General features: G+C 28.1%; 2 protein-coding genes and 1 non-coding gene across 10 annotated transcripts; all 3 read right to left on the bottom strand.

Annotated features, from left to right (window-relative positions):
* Positions 1-6,190: 6,190 nt before the first annotated feature.
* LOC122509181 (retinoid-inducible serine carboxypeptidase-like) lies at positions 6,191-8,876 on the bottom strand. Its single transcript, XM_043623011.1, has 9 exons — positions 8,745-8,876; positions 8,456-8,682; positions 8,115-8,345; positions 7,760-7,870; positions 7,416-7,617; positions 7,107-7,247; positions 6,797-6,874; positions 6,530-6,684; positions 6,191-6,462 (listed from the first exon to the last, which is right to left on the bottom strand). The coding sequence occupies exons 1-9, from the start codon at positions 8,800-8,802 to the stop codon at positions 6,391-6,393; spliced, it is 1,275 nt and encodes a 424-aa protein (XP_043478946.1). The 5' UTR covers positions 8,803-8,876; the 3' UTR covers positions 6,191-6,390.
* Positions 8,877-9,683: 807 nt separating this feature from the next.
* LOC122509195 (retinoid-inducible serine carboxypeptidase-like) lies at positions 9,684-19,411 on the bottom strand. Of its 8 annotated transcripts, none has more exons than XM_043623041.1 (10): positions 19,374-19,411; positions 13,296-13,384; positions 12,983-13,209; positions 12,436-12,666; positions 12,144-12,254; positions 11,663-11,864; positions 11,359-11,499; positions 11,171-11,248; positions 10,889-11,043; positions 9,684-9,820 (listed from the first exon to the last, which is right to left on the bottom strand). In XM_043623041.1, exons 2-10 carry the CDS (start codon positions 13,351-13,353, stop codon positions 9,761-9,763), a joined length of 1,263 nt encoding a protein of 420 aa, XP_043478976.1. In that variant the 5' UTR covers positions 13,354-13,384; positions 19,374-19,411; the 3' UTR covers positions 9,684-9,760. The 8 variants fall into 8 exon arrangements, with proteins under 8 accessions (XP_043478976.1, XP_043478975.1, XP_043478972.1 ...); XM_043623040.1 differs by having other exon boundaries at positions 19,349-19,407; XM_043623037.1 differs by having other exon boundaries at positions 13,296-13,597; positions 19,349-19,401.
* Positions 17,061-17,142, bottom strand: Trnal-aag. The gene has a single exon. It is a non-coding gene; the product is annotated as a tRNA-Leu (tRNA).
* Positions 19,412-20,770: the final 1,359 nt, after the last annotated feature.

Below are 20,770 nucleotides of genomic sequence, written 5' to 3'. Positions count from 1 at the left end.
TCATGAACTACAACTGCTACTATATTTCAACTACTACCCAAATAACTATTGCTGTTAATGACGACTTAAAACAAATATGATGGAAACAAGTTTTTTTAATGATATTTCTCCGGATGATTAAAAGGATACAACTGTTTCTTTCTATAATATTCTCTGTCCTTTTGTAAATAACTGTTAACTGTTAACTGTTTTGTTAACTGTTTTGTATATAACTGTTCTCTCCAGACTGGGTTTTTCGTGATATTTGGAAGATGAGCAATGTTAGGCCTGTTCCCAAGATATCTAATCCAAGAAAACCATCTGATCTTAGACCGATTTCAATAAATTTGTGCCCTGTCTAAACCATTAGAACGCCTCGTGTGTAAACAAATATCATTGTATTTAAATAAACATAAATTATTTAAATCACTGCAATCTGGTTTCCCTCAAATGCACAGTATATGTACGGCTACCTTAAAGTTTACATCTGTTATTAAACTTGCTATGGATGCTAAATACATTACTATTGCGATTTTTTTTACTTTTCAAAGGCTTTTCCCTCTGTAGACTACCAACTACTGATTAATAAGCTTGCTTCATTCAATATATCTAACTCTGTATGTCGTTGGTTTGTGTCTTACCTCACGTTTAAATCACAAAGAGTTACTGACGGTAGTGGCAACATCTCGAACTGGGAGGAAATCAAGTGTGGTTTTCCACAGGGTACTTCACTTTCTTCTCTATTATTTAATTTATTTATTTCTGACCTTGGTAGCGATTTTAAATTCTGTAAATTTCATAAATATGCCGAGGATTCTTTCTCTGATATTGCAAACTTGCTTAAAAATATTCAATCTGATATTAGGATTGTTGAACAGTGGGCAGGACAGAATAGCTTGCGTCTTAACCCAGGAGATAATCTTTTCTACAACTAACTTTTCTTTGGATCTCTTATCATCTCTCCCCCCATTACGGTCTTCACAAAGTTCACGAAAAATATGTAACATTCCTCCTATTTTTTCATTGGTTAATAGTCCTACAAATTTTCTAGAGCTAAGGTTCTATACGATGAACTAAAAGACAACGTAACTCTTCCAAAGTCACACATTAACAATAGTTTTGAACTTATTGAAAAATTGAAAAATATCATTGTTCCTGATGATTATATTTTGATCTGACTTGACGTCGCCTCTTTATTAACTAATATACCGCTTATTTAGTAAAACAAAGTGTAGAACGCAGAGCATCCTTAATTAACAACTCTAACATTCCTTTTAACGATATTGTAAAAATTTCAACCTTTGTTTCCAAAAATACATTTTTTGTTTTTGATGGAAAATATTACCAACAAATTGAGGGTATACTCCCATGGGTTCACTTATTTCAGCATTTTTTGACGAGATCGTCATGGATGATCTAGAAAATGATTGCCTCCACAAATTAAACAAAACACCATAACTGTTTACCTTTATTCTATTACAGACTTCTCAATTATCATAAGAAACAATACAATTATCACTAATTAGTAGCAAAAATCTATTTTATCTAGTAGATTATTCAATTACCTTATTTTACATAATTCATGACAACAAAAAGCGAACATTGTCTATAACTTAACAGACCGAGCAATCTTATTGTCACACAATTTATTTCATCATGACAATCTAATAAAAATATAAAAATTCCCTATCAATAATAATTATCCTCTCAACTTTATAAACAATCAGAAAAAAATCTGATTAAATTCTCTCAAATCTCGTACAGGAAACAATAAAAACTCGAATACATTGACGTCTTTGATGTGCTGGGAAAAGTGTTGCCGCTGCCAGACACGACTGACATCATGGATATGTTCGGTAAACCTTGCCGTGGTAGCGGGGCTTTTCAATAAAGGGCATTTAAACAGCAAGAAAGAATGGATTCACAAAATTCAAAGAAAGTACTAAATGTGAGCAGGCCGGAAACGGCAAATCTCACCATCGGTCCCAAGACCGATGCTCAAGTGCGCGCGGATTGTGGGGGCGCACAATTGCTTGCAGTGCCACGGGTGATTGTGGAAAAATTAGATCCACAGAACATCGTGGAAGGAGAAAGAATAAGAAAGGAAAGCGCGTCGAGCCTTCTGAGTGTGTCAAGCTGCAGTAGCGGAAAGACCGTATATATGCTCGCGACTCAGAAAGGAGGAGGCGACTTGCCTTGACAAAATGGAGTTGGAGGTCGCAAAGATGATAAAGTCTTGCGACATTCAGAAGAACGTCAATAGGACGGTAAAAGATGGACTCAGAGCCATCGAAGTCCTGTTGAAAGAGGCAAAAGTAAAGCATGTCGCAGCCGATGAGTCGGACTTCGATTTGGCATGCGTTCTCAGCGGTGCGGAGTGTAACCGTAAGGACCGTAAGGAAAAGAGAGAGCGTTCCTATAGGCATAATCTCAAAAGCGTCATAAGAGATGCTTAGAAACGGAAGCGAGAGGGTGACAGTCCAGAGGAGACGCGAACCCAAACCGATAAGAAGAAAAAGGAGGAAGCTCCTCCAATAGAAACGGAAGTACCAGATCCAAGGATTCCTCACTTGGGAAGACTGGGGTCAAAAAGATCCGCAGTTTTAATCCGAGTCGGTCAAGAATTAAAGTATGCTGACGTTCTGGGTAAACTTTGCAAAGAGGTCAACCCGGACGACTGCCATACGAGAATTGTAGCAGCAAAAGCTACAAAGAAGGGAAACCTTCTGATTAAGATCAGAGGAGGCTCCGACAAGGACGCTTTCCCCGTTGAGGTTACCAAAGCGGTTGGAAGCATGGGTAAGGTGCAGTCGTTGGATCGAAGAGTTACACTCGAGATCCGTGATTTGGATTGTCTTACCCAAGAAGCCGAGGTTCAACAAGTGTTGTCGGAAGCGATAGGAAAGCCAGGAAGCAGGAGAGTGACGGTCTTAGGACCCAACCGCCGAGGGATGAAGCTCGCAGTTGTAGTCACCAACCTGGAAGAGGCGAATAGGCTGGAGAAATTGGGACACGTAAAAATTGGTTTTATGTGTTGCCCAATTAAAAAAAGAGTAATGGTCGTCCGGTGTCATCGATGCTTGGGATACGGTCATATTGGAGCGAAATGCCAGAAAAAAGAGCCCAAGTTGCTTTTTATGCAAGGAAAAGTTTGGCAATAAGGTATCAACCACCCATATTGTAGGCAGCGGAGGATGCGGAGTCTTCAGGACGGCCCTTGAGGAGGCGAAGAATACTCTCGCAAGAACTAAAAGCAAATAAGAAGTATTAAAAAGAGCGAATAATTTATTTTATTTATTTATTTTTTTGTGGTTTTTTACTGTCCTTTTACATTTTTATTCTTCTAACTTTTATATATTTGTTTATTTATTCTTTTATTTGATCTATTTGTGTTTTTATTTAACTTGTCCTTTTACAATTTTACCTTTTGACCTTAATACATATATGTTTAATTGATTCATTTTTGTTTTTTACGTCCGTTTACAATTTTGTCTTTTAACTTTTGACATTTGTTCTTTTATTCTTCGACATTAAATTAGTTTTAAATTTTAACTATTGACGCAGGAGAACCGCAGGAAAAGAACAAAGTTGCAATAGCAACAGAGTTGGAGCGCCGCTCTCGAAGGCTAAAGTCTTACGACAGTTCCAAGAGTGGGTAAAGGGCTTCAAAAGAAGGGTTACGGGTTTTAGTGGGTCGGGGCTGGCAGTAGGTCGCCAGCTTGTTAAACAATTATCATTTTATTTATTTTGTTTTATTTATTTTTTATACCAACCCCACATAACTTTGGAGTGCGGAATCCAAGGTATTTGTTGGGAGATTTCCCAAAATTCCCTATGCAAAAAAAAGGTTAGCTTACAACTTAATAATCCAAACTTCATTAGACTGTCAAAACTTTTGAAACCTTACAACATACACACTATTCCATTTGTTGACAAAACTCTAAGGGGAGTTGAAAATTTAGGGAAAGATCCAACTGAAAATGGAAAGAAACTAACATCGTTTACAAATTTAACTACAAAGATTGCACCGCAACCTACGTAGGTGAATCCAAAAGTACTTTAAAGACACGAATTAATGAACACAAAGACAAAAAAATACAAATACTGTAATCGGTCTGCATTAGTCAAGATTCAACCACGAGTTCGATTGGGATAATACTCTTATCCTCGATCGCAAAACTAATTATAATAAACGTCGTTTTTCAGAAATGGTACATATAAAAACTAATAACCATACTCTTAATAAAAAAGAAGATATTGTCTACTTGAATAAAATTTATTTTTCTTTAATACGAAAATTAGACTTGTAATTGAATTTTGCTTGAGGCATGTCAAAAACCACATGTTGTTTACATCTCAGGTCATTGACTCCCTTTTCACATCTAAATGCTTCGATTTCAACGATCAGAGCTTAGTCTTGACGAAATACTCTTAACGAATTGACGTGTCAGTCATTACTGTGCAAATAACTATGTAACGCGTTTTTAACAAAAATTAGGTTTTGCTACGGTTTTTTTAAAGAGTGTTAACATTTATTATTTAGAACCAGTCTGATGATGATGACGAATTAAAGTCATCAAAACGTCGCTTTTTACCTTTGACAATACATAAATTTTAAAGAATGACATAAAAATTGTTCTTCATGTTATTCATTATACCTTCCATGGATCGAATTTTAATATAAACCAAAAATAATGAATTCACAGTTTAATAACATATGAAAATAAGTTAGATAGTAAAAGTCTAATTATAAGTATTTAAGAACTTTGTAAAATAAAATCTATTTTAAAAAGTACAATAGTCTTTAATTAATCCAAATAATTACCTAATTCCATATTATTTCTAATCAAATTAATTTTACGTTACATTTTATTTACAAAATTTTAAGAATTCTTAAAATTGACATACTTATATTCATTTTTAAATAAAGACGAAAATACTTTGGTTTAAATGTAATAAATAGAATTATTGTTACAGATCTAATAATATAGTTTAACAAAATTAAAATACATAGCCACAGGTTATGTAATGTAAAATGTTTTTGAATATGAATACTTGAGAGCATATTTATTACCTTCGGTTCAAGAAAATATGTTTATAGTATTGCCAAGCCGCTATAAATTTCACCTTTTGTCAGCAAATAGAAATTCTACCAATGGCAGTATATTAAACAAATTATATTTTCACGGAGCAATGAGATTAAACTAATAAAATATATTACTAAAACATATAAAATTTATATTTATGAACACATTAGTATTAGATGTTACCGCAATGTTAGAAAAAAATGTAATTTATAAAAATGTTTGTAGCTTAAAATAATTTATTATTACAACTGGTCAATTAAAAAAGTTTTATTTCTGGAATTATATTTGTGTCTCTTTAATGCACTAATTGTATTTTGCTTTACGATTCACATTTGAGATTGAAACACTTCTTAAACTACAAATATTGTATTCAGAAGTTATTATGGTATATTAAATTTGAAAATGGTCAACTCAGCACATTAAAAATATATTCTCGATTGTAGACCATAAATAAACTTAGAAGTTATGGTCATTAGAAGTTGGCGTTTCAATAAAACCTGGCAGTTGCTTTGAGCCTCTTGTACTAAGAGTTCCTTCAGTTTTTTTAATTCTTCATGGGGGCCTGATATCGTTGATTAATTAGCAAGTTAATTAAATTCTGTGTTGTATCTTTAGAAATAAAACTACATCAAACAGACCACTGTTAAACATCATGAAAAGTAATGTTTTGCACATTAACATTTTTTCAATTAAAACTCGCCCTGTCCATTAGGAGATAATCTAGAACATCTTTTTACATTTGTCTATCTTGTCACCTTTCATTTAAAGATCATTTTGCACCCCCAAATGCTAAATACAAATTGATCTAGGAAAACTGCCTGACATGAGTTTTGCCTTTTGTCCTACCTTTCCGAAATTAGTTGATTTTTTGCGTGAGATATAAAAGTTTAAATTTGTTGAACAACGTTGTATCTTTTCATAAATAATACATCTTAATTTAGAATAAATTTACAATTTAAAAAAATAGAAAAAAGAAGATTAATACAGGTGCAATAAATTTGTGATAAAATATCACAGAAGCATAAGTACAAATTTGTACAAAGTTTATTGAACTTTAAAATCTTGAATATTAATAGGAAATATTCTTCTTTATACTCAGAAAAGGTTTTCTACAGTTTCCCTCTCCACTGGCGTGAAAACCCATTAGACGGGTGGTCCAGGCAAATGCGAGTACGTACTCCTAATTTCAAGACGTTCTGTAGACGCAAAAATTTAGTATAAGTATAGTATGTAAGAAAAATTCCACGGGGACACTTGTAACGCTAGAATTAAGGCAAAAGACGAGTGTATAAATAAATAAATAGTCTAGGGGTTTAATTTTATTTTAATTGGATAAACCATCAGTAGTGAGATCTTTTAATATTTTTCTTGTAGCTGCAGGATTTTCAACAGTAATCTGAAAAAAGTAAACAATCTTTATATAGAAAAAATATCTTTTTTTAGGTAATAAAATAAATTATTACCACATGTCCTGCCCTTTCCACCCAGTACATCCTTAAGTTTCCATATGCCTTCACGTAACCTTCAAGAGAATTATTTATAATTAATGGTTCTTTTCTAGCTGCTATCCACTCAGATGAATTTTTCCATTTAAGATTTTCGACCCAATGTAGAGTACCTATATGTATTAAAATAAAATTTTGAATTTTATTTTAGATAAAATCCTATGATCAAAATTTTACACCCAAGGAATTGTAAATATACGTAATGAAAATCAATTGATACTTTACCTATTGGATTGATTATTAAATCCAATTGTCCGTTCAAAACATAAACTTTGAAATTAGGTTGATTTACAAGATATTCAACTGTAAAACATAATTGAGCATTATTTTTAGAATTTTAGAATAATATAGATTTAACAATTAAAAATTCGTAAAGAAGAGTGGGTCAAACTCGGGTGCCAGAAAGGTATCTCGAGTTTAAACTGAAAAGTTCTGCAAGCACATTAACTTTGATAAATTTTAAACTTTTTTTATTTAAAGTTATATAACTTTATTAGAAACTTCTTTAAAATATCTATAAATTTTTGTATGTTACCTTCCTTTGTAACAGGTATCATAGTTTGTTCTTTTATATAATCATCTGTTTGATAGATAAATGATTCAAATAAACTGAATTCTGGTAAATTCAGTGCTAATCTCACTTCATCTTCCATTAAAGAGTTAATTGCGATATCATCTAAAAAGAAGTTAATTATGTTTAATAATTATTAAATTTTGTACAGTATCAGTACTGAAATTTAAATTGTTATTTATAAAAAAATCAAAAATTTCAAAAGACAACATAAGATTTTCTTTAAAATATTCGTGTTAATTTTTGAAATAACTTTTTTATAAGTAACATTACCATCATTATATGGAGTAATATTGCTTGTATTGACTTGAGTTAAAATGTTGTAAAAATATATATTTTTTACAGTATGTATAATAGCTTCATAGGTTTGTTGCGTATGAACTGATGCACATTTCCAGTCCTTCATATGAGAACACAAAAATGATTGAAAGGCAAAATCTGTTATAACTTTATAACCACGAGCATTAATTAATCCCTGAAAGGATTAAGTTCTTTAGTGAAATAAATAATTTTATTTGAAATTGAAAATCAATGGCTATTAATCAGCTTTTTAAAAAACTGTTATTCCTATAATTTATTCATTGAGTATAAATAAAAAATTTTAAGTTTAAAACAACCTTTTCATATAAATATGGCGCCATTGATAATACAGAATGATCTGGTGCAATCCATGGGCTTGAAAGTTCTACGCCCTTTAAATTTGTAATATTCCAACCGTTTTGTATTTTCTGTAAATTTTTTAAAGTAACAAAATCCGTTAGCGATTTATTTTTACTTTTTGATTATTAATTATGACCCGCTTATTTATGGATACGAAGTGAGCATAGGGGCATGGGATTTTTGAAAAATGTCTTTAGGTCTTACTTAATTAGGACGTTTATGTTTTTTAAAATAACTTCCTAAAGACACTAAGTTTTAAAAAAAGTCTGTGAGGGTTATTTATTTATATCTATAAAATATCAATCTTCTTACTTGAAGCCATTCATATGCAAAAAGAACAGCTATCTTTCCTCCATAACTCTGTCCAACAATGTATGTTGGTACATTAGATAAATTAGGAAAGTCGTTGAAAAATTTTTCAATTAAAGTAAGAAGGTCCATTGCAACCTGCTTGTCCGTTTTCGGAATTCCTTCATTGGAATCTACATAACTAAAGCCAGTCCCCACTGGACTATCGATAAAAAGGATGTTGTAGTCTTTAACCTATTACAATAATAATTGAGTATTTCAAACTTGAAATATAAATTTCTGAATTCATAATATCTAAGAATTTACCATTTCACAAACATTATATTTTTAAAATTATTTCTCACCAATGAATTGGATCTACTTGTTAGATTCAAATAGAAAGGTCCAATTTCTTTAAAGTTTGTATAACCTGTTGATGATACTCCAGGACCACCCTCTAACCAAATAATTAAGGGCTTTTCGGTATATGACGAAACATTAGCAGTGGTGTAATGAAGCCAATAAAAAATATTTGCGCTTGGCCTAACTGTCACAAATCCCCATTCTTGTTCACCTCGAAAACCATATTTACCTAATTAAAAATTAGAAATTATTTATTTTGTGTTACTTTTTACGCATTTAATGCTTACTTACCATGACATATTTGACAAAATCCTAGAAATAGAAATAAAATAGTATTTCTAACAGACATTATGACAATATTAAAATGCCTGTCTCTCAAAATTTGTCAATAAAAAACTGACTACATTTTTTAGAAAGCATTGTCATTTATATATTTAAAATCCTTATTTGAGTACTTTTTAATACATAAACATATTTCTTCATTTATTCAATTGTTCATTATATTCCAATAACCGTATCACTATTTAACTTCATGACATTTTGTAATGACAAAATAGAATTTCTTATCTTCAGCATACAAATTTTGGTTAAATATTTAATTCGATAAACGTTACTCAAACAATTACTAATATTTCTATAATTGGAATAATTTATTCTTTGTTCAACCTTGAGGGCATTGGAACAAATGACAATTTCCAACTACATCCATCCGAAGTATCTAATGCCATGAAATCCTTAAATACAAAAAATACGTCTGGCATAGATGATATTCCAAGTTTTTTTCTTAGGTCATGTTCTACCATATTACATGAACCACTATGTTATCTTTACAACAAAATGTTATCCACTGGTGAGTTTCCCCATGCTTGGAAATTCACTAAAATCGTACCAGTTTTCAAATCAGGTGACAAATCACTCATAAAAAATTATAGACCAATCTCAATAATAACAAACTTTGCGAAGATCTTTGAGAAGTCTATTATTAACCACATAGCTTTTCCTTTTAGTTCCATAGTTGCTCACCAACAGCATGGCTGCATTGATAGAAGATCTACTATTTCTAACTTGCTTAGCATAACTCAACATATTAATGAGGCCATTGCTGGAGGAGATCAGATGGATGTTATTTAAATACTGATTTCTCAAAGGCTTTCGACAGTGTTGACCATTCTTAGAATCTAGATGCATGGGAAAATTAATTTCTGTGTTTAATAAAATAAATAGTTTATTATGTACAATAAATGAAATTAATAAAATACTTTATAAATACAGTATATTAAAATTGAAAGCTATTTTAATTAACAAAATTAATCGCTAGTAAGATCTTTTAATATTTTCCTTGTAGCTACAGGATTATCAACTGCAATCTGTAATAAATAAAAAAATGCAGGTAATTATTACACTGGGTTACAAAAAAATGGTCATGTCGTGTTTATTTAAAATTTACTGTGTTTATTGAAAGTTTAGGTGTCACAGAATAAGAATATACCAGAAAAACTTTTTTTCATTCGGTCATTCCCTTAAAAAACGAGTTTAAAGTCTCAAAAAACCGTATTTTTAGCACTTTTTGAGGCAGCGTAACAAGAAAATGCAACATGATAAAAATCTCTACAAAAGCTTAAATAAAAGCTTAAACCTTCAACTTTAAGGCTCAGAACTGAAAAGTACTTAAAGAAGCACTGAAAACCTGCAGTCACTATCTGAAATTATCAAAAAAGCTGGGTTAGGTAGCACTTGGTAAAAATCGATTTCCCTAACCGGATTCGGTTGCAAATTGTTATTTTAGGTTTTTTGAGGTTTCTAATGACGAATTGGAACTTAGATTTAAAAAATTTCAAAGTGGCGGACTCAATTTTTTAAAATTATCAACGCAAATTTTGAAAAATTGAGTGAATTCATTATTTTCAGTCCGCCATTTTGAAATTTTTTAAATCTAAGTTCCAATTCGTCATTAGAAACCTCAAAAAACTTCAAGTAACAAGTTGCAACCGAATCCGCTTAAGGAAATCGATTTTTACCAATTGCTTCCTGTTCTAGCTTTTTTGACAATTTCAGGTAGCGACTGCTTGATTAAGGAGGTTTTTATTGATTATTTAAGTACTTTTCAGTTCTGAGCCTCAAAGTTGAAGGTTTAAGCTTTTATTTAAGCTCTTGTAGAGATTTTTATCATGTTGCGTTTTCTTGTTACGCTGCCTCAAAAAGTGCTAAAAATACGGTTTTTGACACTTTAAACTCGTTTTTTTAAGGGAATGACCGAATGAAAAAATGTTTTACTGGTATATTCTTATTCAGTGACACCTAAACTTTCAATAATCACAGGAAACTTTGAATAAACACGATATGACCATTTTTTTGTAACCCAGTGTTATCACTTATTCGTTATAAACAAATAAAAATAATTTCTTCTTTGTTGTTAATAAAGTAACTATACATACCAAATGCCCTGCCCTATTGACCCAGTACATTCTCAAGTTTTCGAAAGCCTTTACGTAACCTTCGATAGATTTGTTTATAATTAATTGTTTTTTTCTAGCTTCTAACCATTTAGATGAATTTTTCCATGTCAAATTTTCAACCCAATGAAAAGTACCTAATTAAAAATTAATTAATCATTAAATCATATTAATCAATTATAAATTAATAAAAGTACCTAAAAATTCCTCTGGTATGCGGATCACTATAATTTATATTTAATGTAACTTCAAATAATATCATACCTTTAGGATTTACTAATAAATCAAGTTTTCCATTAAAGACAAATACTTTAAAATTGGGTTGAGCAAGAAGATATTCAACTGCAGAACATAATTAAAAGAAGTTAGAAATGTGTATGAATATTTTATGATTATTTGAAAACTTCTTAAACATTAAATGTTATTTTCCTAATAACGATGATATTTAATACCTTTTTTTGTTACAGGTTTCATGGTTTGTTCATATAGATATTCATCATTTGGCTTTGTATCTATATGAAAATTACTAGTTTCTGGTAATTTTAAAGCAGATTTTACTATTGTGTTCATCAAATGCTGAACTTTGGGTTCATCTGAAAATGAAGTTAATTGAAAATTAATATACACTTATTTTACTGTTATTTAATTTTAAAAATCACATGGCAATTTAGAAATATTAAAAAAAATGTTAATTTTATATTCGGTTAGGAAGAAATTTTGAAATCAATTTATATTATAACTTATAAGTGACATTACCTTCATCATATGGACTGTAATTTTCGTGATCGACTTCAGAAAAGATATTATAGAAGTTTAAATTTTTTTTACAATTTTGAATTTCAGCCAAGGTTTTAAGCATATTTAATGCTGCAGCTCTCCAATCTTTCATAGATGAGGATATATTTGCTTTAAAAGCACAGTCCTCTATCATTTTTGTATCATTCGCATTGATTAGCCCCTAAAGATATGGAAACTGTGTAGTGAAATTAATTTTTTTTTTCATTATTTCGTTATCAAAATTCATAATACATTTCTTTAATTCAAAACACTCTTCTATGGTAAAAATGACCTATCTCCAAAATGTTATTTGTCCCTTCCATCGTGAAGCGTCACATTTGTAAAAATATTTAAAATATCATAAACGCTTTCATTTTAATTTTTTCATTGAATATAAAAATATTGTATGTAACTTATGAAACTCAAAGATTTTGATAGAAGGAGAAATATAATATATTACATTTTCACATAAATACGGTCCCATTGATAGAACATTATGAACAGGTGAAGCCCATGCACTTGAAAGTCCTATTCCTTTGAGATTTGTAATATTCCAACCGCTTTCAATTTTCTATAAATTTGGAAAAATATAAGAATTAGTAACATTATATTCACACATTGTTGTTGCATAAACGTTTAAACTCTGTAAAATCTCATTTCTGAACAAACTAGCAGTGCTGTTTATAGAGCATGTAAGGTGTAAGCTATACAGAACCGGGGTCTAAAATTAATTTATAAATAAACATTCCTACCTTAAGCCATTCATATGCGAAGATAGGAGCTATCTTTCCTCCATAACTCTGCCCAACAATATATGTTGGTACGTTGGATAAAATAGGAAAGTTTTTGAAAAATTCTTCAGTAAAGCTAATAAGATCCTTTGCGACTTGCTCGTTCGTTTTAGGATATGCATTATCGGAATCTGCATAACTGAACCCAGTACCCACTGGACTGTCAATAAAAAGTATGTTGTAGTCTTTAATCTATAACAATAAAAATTCGAATGAAACAAAATGTCACTTTAAATTAAAATTATAATTAATTTCATCTTTAATTATAAAATCAATAATCTTGAACTTGTAAGGGTGGAACAAGTGCGGGACCTTGGTATCACTCTGACTAAAAACATTTCTTTTGACTAAATTTCTAGGCGGTTAAGAAAGAGTTTAAAAATATTATTTAATTTGTTTTTTAAAAAACTAACGTGCTATAAAGAAATTATTTAAAGTATTAACTTTTTTATGCCCCTGACTGCCTATAAACTCTTAATGAAAATTATCATTTTGAACCTTAACTTACCAATGTGTGGGGTCTACTTGTCAGATTTAAATAAAAAGGGCCAATTTCTTTAAAGTTTGTATAACCGGTTGATGACAGTCCTGGTCCACCCTCTAACCAAATAATTAATGGCTTCTCTGTAAATGATGAAACATTGGCAGTGGTGTAATGAAGCCAATAAAACATATGTGCGCCTGGTCTAACAGTCACAAAACCCCATTCTTGTTCACCTCGAAAACCATATTTAGCTAAAAAAAATAAAAAAATATTTATTATGTAGAAAGAAGTTTAACACTCTACCATACCACTTTTCTCGCATTTCACATTAACTTACCATGACTTAGTTGACAAAATCCTAGCAAACAAAGCAAAATTATACTTTTTACATACATGTTCTGAAATTTTAGTGTTACTTTTTCGTCACTGAATAACAGAAAAACATGCATAGTTTCTCAAAAGAAGTTTTATTTATGCACTTTGAAAAGTCTAATAAAGTAGTTTTCATTAAATTATAACGAAATATTTATTCAGGTGAATTCCGAATGCTTTCGTATTTCCCGCTTACGTAAAAAAACTAATATTGTTCAAAAAATTATGGCCCAATTTATTCATGATGTAAAGAAACACCTTTTTTTCCTATTTGAATCAGTTAAAAATTTGTGTGGAAAAAAAACTTGTTTTGAGAAATTTTCTGGTTTTGATAGTTTTAATAGAAAATTGTGCCAAGCTCGATATGTAAACAAGTAATTTCTTACACTAAACACAATGAAAAGAAATTAAAAAACATTTGTAGTCTTACGAAACTTCATAGAATAATCATCTTTCAATATTGTATAACTTTTTTTTGTTTCTATGTATATTTGAATAAATATTCAATGATATTTTTAAATAGGAAATTCATGGAATAATAATTTGTAACTTATTTTTCCTTTTGTTACTACATTTGTTTAGATAAATATTTATTAAAGATGTGCGATATGATGTCATGGGAACAAAATAACTTCTATTGTGTCACATGTTCACTTTTCAAATAAGTTCTCTACTATGCATATTAGCTATTTAACAAAGAATTGACGCATTAAAAATACGAACATCAATTAATTTTTCTTCCTCATGAGAAAGCTTTGCATTGGTGACGATTTTCAATTTTTCAAAAGAAGGTTATATGGACTTATTTTCATCTAGAACATATTATGTATATTCAATTATGAGCAAATGTCCAGATGTATGTGTGTGTGTGTATGTCACAAAAATTGTGTACAAATTATATCTCAGACAAATTTTGATGGATTGTCCTGAAATTTTGCAGGTTTATTGCAGTCATTAATACCTAAAATCTGACACAAGGATTTTCGAAAATATCTAGAAAATTTTTTTTTATACAATTTTTTTAAAATTCAGAAAATTTTTTTTTTTGTATTTTTTGAAATAATTTTTTTATTTGTTAATATTTTCATTAATTATTCTTAAAATTACATTCCTGACAAGAAAACGAATCGATTGATGTATACAAAGTATATATTTTATCAAAATTTATAAAATTAATAAATATTTTTCTTTTTCACAAAAAATTCAAATTTTGTATTTTTTTCATAATTTATTTAATATTAATATTTTGAAATGATTATTCTATCATAAAAAAGAAGCAATTGGCAAATGAAAGTGTAAATGTCACCAAATATTTATATAACAACTTATAAATGATTTATATAATTTTATTTTTAACAAATCTTCTGGACGAACCCTTTTGTACATAGTTTTTCAAAAGTTTGCAAAACCGCAATTTTTATATATTGAGGAAGCTAAATGTTCATGAAATGAACAACTTGTTTTAATTAATTTAAAAATACATATTTTACGGACCAAAATTATTTTCATCATTTCAATTCAATTATTATTTTTAAGAATTTTTCACTAAAATTTTTCATTAAATCAATTAATTTTCAAAATTAAGTTCTACAATTTTCAAAATCCATTTATTTACAATATTCAATTTTACAAATTTCAATTATTCGTAAATTCTTCAATTAAATATATATTAGAAAATAGAAACTTCAAATAATATAAAAAAATCAATTACACTTTTCAAAAAAATTAATATCAAAATTCAATTTTTTTTCAAAATTCGCGATGATATATTGTTTTCAATATTCAATTATTATCTAAAATATTAACTGAAATTCATTTTTAAATCAATTCTTATTAGGAAATTCGACAAGAATTCAATTATTTAAATACAAAAATAAATAATTTATTGAATAAATTAGTTTTTTAAAATTGAATCCTCATAAAGAATTTTATCAATAAATTTTTAAATAATTGAATTCTTTCGACAATTTTTAATATCATTTTTAAGAATAATTACATTTTCCGAGAAATTCGATGAAAATTATATGAAAAATAATTGAAATTCTACATTGAGTTTTATTATTTATGAAAATAATGGAATTCCTGAGAAAAATTTTACTATTGTTTTAACATAATTAAATTTCTGCGAAGGATTTTAATACTCTTGAAAACAATTGAATTCTTGAGACGAATTTTATTAAAATTTATTTTTAAATAATTGAATTCTTTTGTGAAATTTTATTGAAATCGGAGAGAAACTTTGAAATAGTAGACATTGGAAATAATTGAATTTTAACAAATTTTTGAAATTAATTAAATTTCTATGAAGAATTTTATTAAAATTATTTTGAAAAAAATTGAATTGTTACAAAGAATTTCATTAAAATTTTTGGAAGATTTTTAATTAAAACTATATTGAAAATAATACTTAAATTCTTATAAATTGTAGCAAAGGTTTTTAAAATAATTTAATTTCATTGATAAATTAAATTTGAATATAATTTTTAAGAAATAATTACTTTTTTCGAGGAATTCCATTAAAATTGTATCAAAAATAATTGAAAGTCTGCGATGAGTTTTATTATTTATGAAAATAATGAAATGTTTGCGTAGAATTTCATTAATATTTTTTTAACTAATTAAATCGTCTATAAATCCATTATTTTTTATAATTAATTAAATATATATTAAAAAATTTAACTAATTTTAGAAGAATTTTAGTTATTAAAATTAAAATTCTTTCAGAGAAGAATTTTATTATTTATGAAAATAATTAAAATTTTGACGAGAATTTAAAAAAAAATTTGAACATAATTGAATCTCTGCTAATAATTTTATTACTTTTGAAAATAATTAAATTTTGCAATCATTTGTAATTTCTCTAAAATTTTCCAAATTATATTGTACAATTTACGATTTTTTTGTTCTTTTTTAATCAATTGTATAATAATATAATGTTAAAAAAATTATTTCATGAAATTTATATTCTTTCTTATTAAAAATCACTAAAATTTAGTAGAATTCATGTTGAAATTTTATAGAATCGTTCTATAGAATATTCACTAGAATTTATATAAAATGATTCCTTAGAATGATTCTTGTAAAATTCTATAGAACTTATTTCAGCTGGGGCAATTAACAATTATAAATGTGAACAATTAGAATTTTAAACTATTTAACAAAATGCATCAATTATATTAAATTTTTTTTCAATTTTCGTTTTACTCTTAGATTTTTCAGCGATTAATCCCATCTGTGTAATTATAAAATTTTCCCTGCAGAATTTTAGTTAAAGCGTACCGTTTATAAAATTTTTGATCAGAGATGTGGTTTGATATGAAATATTCACGACAATGCCGTTAGCACCTAGCTGCATTAATAAACTTGGCAACCAGCGACACTTTGAGTATCTGTAGGGTTGAGCTGGGTCTTTATGAAGGTAGAATATTAAAGTTTCCTACACAAAATTTACGAGCCACCTCTTTATAAACAAAAGCAGAGATTTTTTTTATTATTTTAAACATAAGCTGTTATTTTTTTCATTTAACTACTGATTGCACATCCAAGAGAAGATTATAAAAAGAAGATTATTAAATTTCAATGCTCTTTAAAAAATTTAATTCCAAATGGATTAAAAACATCTATATTAGTTATAGAATAGTTTATTCAAAAATGTAACATTTTTAGTATTTCTTTCAAATAATTGTTATTTTTTAAGTAATTTTATGTAAAAATAAAAAAAATAAAAAATTGGCAGCGGTGGGATTCGAACCCACGCCTCCGAAGAGACTGGTGCCTTAAACCAGCGCCTTAGACCGCTCGGCCACGCTACCGCTGTTTACTAATTAGACATTCTTTCAACGTCGAGATAAAACAAAGATTACAAAAAGAAGTACGGCACATGTGACGATAGTGGTGAAAAAAATTATTGGCACTTTGTTTATTTAGTACTTATTTACTGATACTTTGTGTCGCAATATCGACATGCGTATTTTATATATTGTAAATAGTGAATAGCACTTGTTTGAGAATATGAGAGATAAGTCTTGAAGATTTCGATAATCTGAAATTTATTACTTCTTTTTTTGTATTTCTATATTGGACAAAATAAAAAAAAACTATATCAATGTCTTAAAATGATTTAGCAGCATACTTTACGAAATAAGGTGTCGATTATGGAAATTTCAACTTACTTTCATTTTTACTACCACGAAAATCAATTTTTTCATTGGAAACATAATTTCATTTTAATAAAAATTAATTTCTTTTAATAAAAAACAATTTCATTTTTACATTAACTAAATAATTAGTTTTAGTGAAAGTGAAATGATTAATTACAATATACGGAAAAAACTTTTAAAGTAACTTTTACATCTTTCCTAGTAAAACGTATAATGTAAAAGATGAATTAATATTAATTTAATTAATTAATTATGATTACTATTAATTTATAAATTATTTACGAAGTTGAAAACAAGTATTAAATATTAAAATTTACTTCGGATGTTATAAAATTTACTCAGGAAATAACAATTTTAATGGAAAATTTTACTTTTCTTGCATAGTTAATTTTTCCATGCAAATTTTTACAATTTTCTTTCAGTGTAATACAATTAGTTATTAAAATTTATTATTTACAGATTAAATTTCACTACTTCTTAGGTGAATTTTTTCAATTTTTATAGTAAAATTTTTTTTTGAAAATATTAAAAGTTATTCGAGAAATATAAACTTTTTGATAGTAAATACTTATTTTTGAAGTAATTTTACAAAGTCCGAAATAAAATTTAGTAATTTTTTACTAAAATTTACTTATTCGTATATAGAAAAATTAATAAAATTAAAAAAAAATATCTACAATAATTTGTTACTTAATTATGAGAATTCTCTTTTTTTTAATATGAATCCCATTTTAAAAAATTAAATTCCTTTTTTCCTAACATTACTTAAAAAAGTTAATGTAAACCCTCAAGTAGTAAAAGTTACTCTATATTTATTATTGTGTATAGAAACGTATTTCATTTCCATAAAAATTAATATTTTTCATTCGAGACATATTTTTATTATTAAACATAACATAACATTTATTAATTTTTATTATTAATTTATTATTTCCACTAAAAATGTAATTTTATGTTCACTTTCACCAAAGATGAATTTTTTTACTAGAAATGTAGTTTCGCTTTCATAATAATTAATATTTTTTTCTCTAAAATGTAATTTTTTTACATTCAACAAAATTAATTTTTTTTTATTGGAAACGTAATTTAATTTTTGCTAAAATTAATATTTTTACTAGAAGCATAATTTCATTTACTATAAAATTAATTTTTTTCCTAGAAGCACAATTATTCTATTTTCATATTCACCAAAACTAATTTTTGTAGTACAAGCATACTTTTATTTTCCACCAAAATTAATTTTCATTTCATTAAAATAGCTGTTTTACTAATACAAAAATTAATTATTTTCACTAAGAAAGTGATTTCATTTTCAGAAAAATTATTTTCTTACTAGAAAGTAAACTTTATTTTCGGAAAAATTTATTATATATCACTTGAAACAAAGTTTTCTTTTCACCAAAATTAATATTGTCACTGGAAACATAATTTTATTTTTAGATAAATAAATGTTTTTGAAATGTTGTTTGAAAGTTACACTTTCACTTTCCTAAAACTATGTTTTGGAACTAAGGACATAGTTTTGTCTTCTCAAAAATTAAGTCACTTCTCACTTGGTTTCATCTGCACTTCACCATGATTAATATGTGTTAACAATTTTTAATTTGTTGAAAAGAATGAATGAAAAAAATGCTTCTTGTGTGATAATTAATTTTAGTGATAAATGGAACTGCAGGTGATACAAAAAATGTAATTTTGTGAAAGCGAAATTACATAATCGACCTCCTGGTAAGCTCAATGAAACTTTTAACAACAAATATATTCTATATTATGAATTTTGTTTATATTCAAAGTAAATATTAAATCAAATCGCGAATATAAATTTCAGAAAGGTAATAAATATTTTATGATTTAGCACTTTAGTATAATGTTGTACGTGAAACCTGTGTCTTCTTGAAAAACTGGTAGGTATTTCACAAAAGCGTTTAGAACAATGATGCTTGGTATGATGGTATAACTCATAAATAAATATTTCGTAATAAAAGAAACCTGTTTTGAACTTCTCGTTCATCAGGTTTACTTGAGTAAGTCTTTAATTAAAAATTTGTCATGAACGTAAACACAATTACTTGAATGTTCGTTCTTTTGAAAAAAGGTTGCTTAACGCTCTCGCAAGCAATACAACGAATTTGCTGTACGGATTTCCTGTATGTCTAACAAAGGATTTAGGGGTAGGTCGATCGCTTCAGTTGAGTCACAAAGCATGTGTGCAATCTGACACCGATCACTGCTAGTTTAACATCCCTTGCTCTTTGCGAACAACGAGACGCATCTATATGTGTACAGGTCAAACATAGCACGTGTACAGATGTGTTGGCATGTGTCTGATGTTTACCCTAGGAAACCCAGCAGGATCCTTCATGCCATCGAGAACTGACCATACCAAACATGCATGTCCACCTAAGTATTCCTGTTCAACATCATCGTAACTTGATTTCAATCAATTTATGCAGTTTCATCAATGATATTCTGCTTTTAAAAATAGCGAGACGGATCGCGCGCTTCATAGCGCGTGTTTACTTCGTATTTTATTTAAACAAGAAAACTTACCTTTTAACACTAAAATAATTATCACACAATATGTAAAAGCACTTTGAGCGTATAATTCGCTTTTTCTATTATAATTCTTTACAAGAATAATTATTTCTTCCCAAGATCACGAAGAAGAAAAATCCCACTCGACAGCACTGCTTTCCTGATGAAGAAAGTGGTTACTTGCAGTCAGAGTGATTTCGAGATATTTAAGGAGACGCGTTCCTAACGAGCTGTACTAACATTTAAAACTTTTTTTTAATATTTACCATATTTACAATTGTCGCATACTGTTAAAATTAATTTTTTTTAAATAATTATAATAAACAGTTATTATACTCCAATTTCTATTTACTTCCTAAATTTTTTACAATCTGGTATCAGAATATGGAGATTTCACCAAGTTATTCTATGCACATTTCTAACATCCAACGAAGATTTTATTGCGTGATATCGATTTCACTCTTTGCAACTTTTGCTGTGACGATTCTCATCTCAGGATCAACACCTTTTATATCTTTTGACAAACACCCATTCTGTATGCCACAAAATCGATGGAAAGGAATTTAATAGTTGAATTTATTATATAATGGACCCTAGATAATCGATATATAAAATTATAGTAAAATATGTTAACTTAAGTAAGTTAATTATAAAATTTATTTTCATAAATATTATTTATATTACAATTTGTACATCACATAATTGATTAAAATTCCAGATACTTGAAATTGCCTCATTTGATAAT

The sequence above is a fragment of the Leptopilina heterotoma genome, unplaced genomic scaffold (genome assembly GCF_015476425.1).
Source record: "Leptopilina heterotoma isolate Lh14 unplaced genomic scaffold, ASM1547642v1 Lhet_6, whole genome shotgun sequence".
NCBI classification, from domain to species: Eukaryota; Metazoa; Arthropoda; class Insecta; order Hymenoptera; family Figitidae; genus Leptopilina; species Leptopilina heterotoma.
This window is presented reverse-complemented; position numbering and strand designations above follow the sequence as displayed.